This window comes from Nelusetta ayraudi, unplaced genomic scaffold, assembly GCF_046127955.1.
Source record: "Nelusetta ayraudi isolate G7.1 ecotype Tasmania unplaced genomic scaffold, CSIRO-AGI_Nayr_v1 ptg000033l, whole genome shotgun sequence".
Lineage (NCBI taxonomy): Eukaryota > Metazoa > Chordata > Actinopteri > Tetraodontiformes > Monacanthidae > Nelusetta > Nelusetta ayraudi.
In genome coordinates this window covers 6,980,401-6,985,362 of record NW_027466083.1, presented here as the reverse complement: position 1 = coordinate 6,985,362, position 4,962 = coordinate 6,980,401, and the positions used below count along the sequence as shown (strand labels likewise).

The 4,962-nt window shown below is 49.3% G+C and overlaps 1 protein-coding gene across 1 annotated transcript; it reads right to left on the bottom strand.

Annotated features, from left to right (window-relative positions):
• Nucleotides 1–446: 446 nt before the first annotated feature.
• On the bottom strand, nt 447–4,386 carry pou4f4 (POU class 4 homeobox 4). Its single transcript, XM_076031992.1, has 2 exons — nt 4,031–4,386; nt 447–2,852 (listed from the first exon to the last, which is right to left on the bottom strand). The coding sequence occupies exons 1-2, from the start codon at nt 4,148–4,150 to the stop codon at nt 1,893–1,895; spliced, it is 1,080 nt and encodes a 359-aa protein (XP_075888107.1). The 5' UTR covers nt 4,151–4,386; the 3' UTR covers nt 447–1,892.
• Nucleotides 4,387–4,962: the final 576 nt, after the last annotated feature.

The following is a 4,962-nucleotide window of genomic DNA, read 5'->3' as shown; positions in this document are numbered from 1 at the left end:
CGCTCTGAATCAGCACAAGTGTCGCTGGTGCAGATCGACGTCACTAAGTCACTGAACGTCTCAGAGCCTTTTTCATGGTGCTGCTTCAACAGCAGGCCTCTCCCTTTACAAGAGGGGAGCCAGCTGGCCACACACACACACACACACACACACACACACACACACACACACACACACACACACACACCGATCAGACCAGAAGCTGATCGAAAATATCACCACATCAAACGTGATGTTCAAAGAGAAGCCGTCAGAGCGTGATGTAAAACGTGCACGTTTATTTTGAGCTTCAGTCTCTTTATACACGGACACATTTAAAGCACACTTTCACAAATGAAATATGTTAAGTTCTTCCTTTTTTAATGATCAATTTTTTTTTGGACTTCCAAAATATATTAAGTTCAAATAAATTAGTAAAAGAAAAAAATATATATATTTGTTTTAAATAAATCAAAAAAAAACAAAAAAAAAAAACAACAACAACCAAAGAAAATACTTGTTTCAAGAGGGGAGGGAAAAAAAAGGTTATATGAATAAATAAGGCCAAAATAGTCCCCTTCAACGGAAATATCTACAAAGTGCTCCACAAAGGTGTCAATAATAATAATAATAATAATAATAATAATAATAATAATAATAATAATAATAATAATAATAACAATAATAATAACAATAATAATAATAATGATAAAGGGGCAGATAAACAACGCAATATGAATAATCATAATTTGATTGTCAAAGCTTTGCTGCAGTGAACTTGAACATACATCATGATGGTTACACATCATCAGTGACTCTAATTGGTCGGTGGAACACAAATTAATTTTCAAAAAAAAAAAAAAAATCAGAACAATCATAATTGATAAAAGAAATAAACAAACCAACAAACTGACCCTACTTCTCTGCTTGAGTGCGCGCGTGAGTGTGTGGGTGTGTGTGCGTGTGTGTGTGAGAACGTGCCAACACTTGCGTTATGAGGTAGCCACACAGTCAGACCGTGTGAATTAGAGGAGGGGGGGTGGGGGGGAAGTGTGTTTGTGTGTGTGTGTGTGTGTGAGAGCGAGCGTGCGTGTGCTTTTGTGTGTTTCTTCTTATTGCAGACCCCCTCCCACCACCAACACCCATAACCCCCCTTTTGGGTGTAAACCATGCAATGGGTTATGGGAAATATTGTTGTGCTTCAGAGAGAAAAACAAACAAAACAAAACAAAAAAAAAAGCCGTTGCACAGCGACTTCTGGTTGGTCCTTCCACCAACACCCCGGAAAGAAAGAAACGACAAAAGAAATCAGGATGAGTCTTCCCACACACGGAGGTGCAACAAATAAATATTCACAAATATTTACAATATTAAATATAAAAAAGCTTTTTTTTCCCCCAGACGGATGGTTCCGCCTTTATTCCACTTTATTTTTTTGTACAATAATCGCCATAAAGGGACTCCTCCCCTATCCACCCCTGCTGTGGCCTGCTGACACGGTGCCGATGCCTCAGGTTTACGGCCTGGTAACACCCACAACACCCGCCCCTCACCCCACGCCGTCGGAATAACACCGGTACGCCGCCAAAACCGTCCCGAACTTCCGTTCGAAGCATCTCTGCCGGTTCCTTGTTGATGTCTGCAAACTTCACTTGGTGGGAGTCTGAGCTCAACACTGGTTCAGAGTTTCTCTGAGTTTCCCTCCCGGACCTTCTCCGGACCCTTGGAGATGTTCTGGGTACTGACCGTCTCCTCCTCTCACCGAGAGTCTCTGCGTGTCTCTGTGGGCCTCAGAGCAGCGAGGAAACCAACCCCAAACCCCGTGTGTCCCAGTCGCGGTTCAATCCCCGGTTCCGGTCCCGGTCCCGGTCAACTTCCCTCCCGTCCCTCCCCGCCCGGCCACTGGTCTCTCTTCAGTGCGTGGCCGAGAACTTCATCCGTTTCTGCTTTTGCCTCTGGTTGCAGAACCAAACCCGCACCACGTTCTTCTTCAGGTCCAGCTTCTCGGCGATGGCGGCGATCTTCTCCGAGGAGGGCCGCGGCTGCACGGCGAAGTAGGCCTCGAGGGAGCGCTTCTCGGGCGCCGCGATGGACGTGCGCTTCCGCTTCTTGTCCGCGCCGTTGAAGATCTCCGGCTTGGCCATCTTCTCGCGCTGCACGCGCTCCGCCTCCTCCAGCCACGCCTCCAGGATGGGCTTGAGCGCCACCATGTTGTTGTGCGACAGCGTCAGCGACTCGAACCTGCAGATGGTGCTCTGGCTCAGGCAGCCCACGCCGGGGATCTTGAGGTTGGCGAGCGCCGAGCCCACGTCGGCCTGCGTCACGCCGAGCTTGATGCGCCGCTGCTTGAAGCGCTCGGCGAACGACTCGAGCTCGCGCGGGTCCGGCTCCGAGTCGACGCCCACGCCGCCGCCGCCGGGGCCGACGCCGCCTCCGCCCAGCGCGCCGTGCGGCCCCAGGCCGTGCGCGTGCATGTTCATGGTCTGCGAGTGGTGGTGGTGGTGCTGCATGTGGTTGATGGCCGACATGTGCGCGGCGTGCGCCGTGTGCGACGCCGTGGAGCACACGTCCGAGCCCGGCATGCCGCCCAGCGAGATGCCCGGCGTCAGGTGGTCCAGCAGCTCGCCCTCCAGGGCCTGGGCCGGCTGGTGGTGGTGGCCCGGGTGGTGGTGCGAGGTGAGCACGGACGGGTGGTGCAGGTGCGCCGACGACGACGTGGGCGTGCACGTCATGCTGGTCATGCTGGTCATGGTGTGGTACGTGGCGTCCGGCTTGAACGGGTGGCTCTTCTGCGCCACGATGTCCACGGCGGCCAGAGCCTCGGCCCGCTGCAGCAGCGTCTCGTCGAAGCCCGCGAAGATGTTGCCCTGCAGCTGGAGGAGGGAGGAGGGAGGAGGGAGAACCGACACCACCGTCAGCAGAGCGCACTTCAGCTTTCACGGGGACAAGTTTCAGCAGGAAATGGAGAAATCGTTTCCAAAAATCAACCCCATGGTCGTCTTACTTCGTCATTTCGTTCAATTTATGAAAAAACAAAACAAAAATAAAAATAAAAACAAAAATAACCACTTGCTTTTTAATTATTATTTTTATTTTTTTAACCCCTGTCAGACATTCAACAACTACCCCAAGACAAAATTAAAAACGGCATGAACTTGAAAATTCCAATGTTGTTATTTTTGCACCGTTGAGATAAAACCTGACAAGTACAGTGACCATTTCTAAAAATGCTTTTAATTATATTATAAAGCATTTGTAATTTCGTTAAAATGTCAATGAACAGTAAAAGACGTATCTGAGTTCTCGCCACTTTATGTTTGGGCCTTTCAAGCTTTTTTTCATGAGTGTGTCTGTGTCCACGTCAGAAGCTCGGACGTTTATTCATTTAAAATTAATATTTACGATCTCCTGAATAATTTCTGCGGGACAATGAAACGAGACGAGGTGTGAGTGAATGTGTGTGTGTGTGTGTGTGTGTGTGTGTGTGTGTGTGTGTGTGTGTGTGTGTGTGTGTGTGTCTTCTCTCTCTCTCTCAGTGTGTGTCTGCGTGAATTTGGATTATGGACGTGACGCTCAGTCGGCCCTGCGCTTTTTGACGCACGGACTTCATGGCTGCATGGCCAAGAGCCTCCAGAAAAGTCCAGCGCTTTTAAAATAAGTCCGCAATTTCTTTTCATTCTAACTTTTTTTTTTTTTTTTTTTTTTAAACAGATAAACCTATTTAATTGTAACACAAGATTATGTCCATATTTAGTAGTAAAACCAGCAGAAAATCCCAAAGTTTCGATTTTTTTTTTTTTTTTAACTAGATTTTTTTTCCCCCCTGCATTTTTACGCACCGAGCAGAATTAATCACCATCGCTCTCATCACTGTGTTGCATCTAATTCATCCTCCTTGTTCCTGAACTCGCCCTTCACTCCACACGTCAGATTAAAAACCCATGAACTATTATTCCAACTTGTGCTCCTCATGTCGGGGCGGACTGGACTCTGTGTGTGTGTGTGTGTGTGTGTGTGTGTGTGTGTGTGTGTGTGTGTGTGTGGCACTCACCGATGGCGTGGGCAGGCAGGCCCGCCGGATGGCCTCCGAGCTGGAGTGCAGCGGCGTGTACTTGGGCTCGTGCAGGATGGGGTGCATGCTGAAGTGCTGCTTGCTGTTCATCGACATCATGATTGCGGAGGTGAGTGAGGGTCGCTGTGGATCGTCCTCGTTTGGCTCCGTGTTGCTGGCGTTTAGAAGGGAGGCGCCTCAGGGAACCGGGAGAGAAACGCAGCTGTCGCAGGGGGGTCGGTTGGCTCGGTGCTGGTTCGGATGGGACGGCGGCCGTCCGAAGAACGGTGGTCCTGCTGCTGGACGGACGGACGGACGCAGGGACTGTCGAGAGTGTGTGTGTGCGTGTATGTGCGTGTGTGGAAAAAGCAGAAAAATGTGAAGCAGCGAAGGAGGAGGAGCAGAGCTGATACTCCGGGGCTCCCGCGGCGGCTCTCCGGTTCCTCCGGTTGCCGTGTGGTGACTCCTGGATGACGGAGACGCCGCTCGCCTCCGCCGTCTATATCCGACCGGCACCTCGCTCGCTCCTCCTCATTGGTCGGCCGCGGCGCCCTCCCTCTGCCCGTCTCGACCAATCCCCAGCTGCTGCGAAGCTGTGGCCGCGCCCCCCGCCGAAGCCCTCACAATCTAGGGGGGTTAAAGGGAGAGGTGGAGGTGGTGGCGGCGGCGCGCTGTTGAGAAATTCCCGTTGGAATTATTGAGAAATCGAACGTCCAAGAGAAAACAAACAAAACACGTCACTGATGCAGAAACAGGAAGTGGTGGAAATATTAATCTGAATGATTTTTTTTTTAAATCAATTAAAAATTATTTTCAATTAAAACAATCGTGATGATGAATGTTTTCGCAAATAAAATAAAATACTTTGTTATATTTTTAGTATTTTTGTCTTATTCTGATTTGTCAAATTATTTTCATTTTATACAATTATT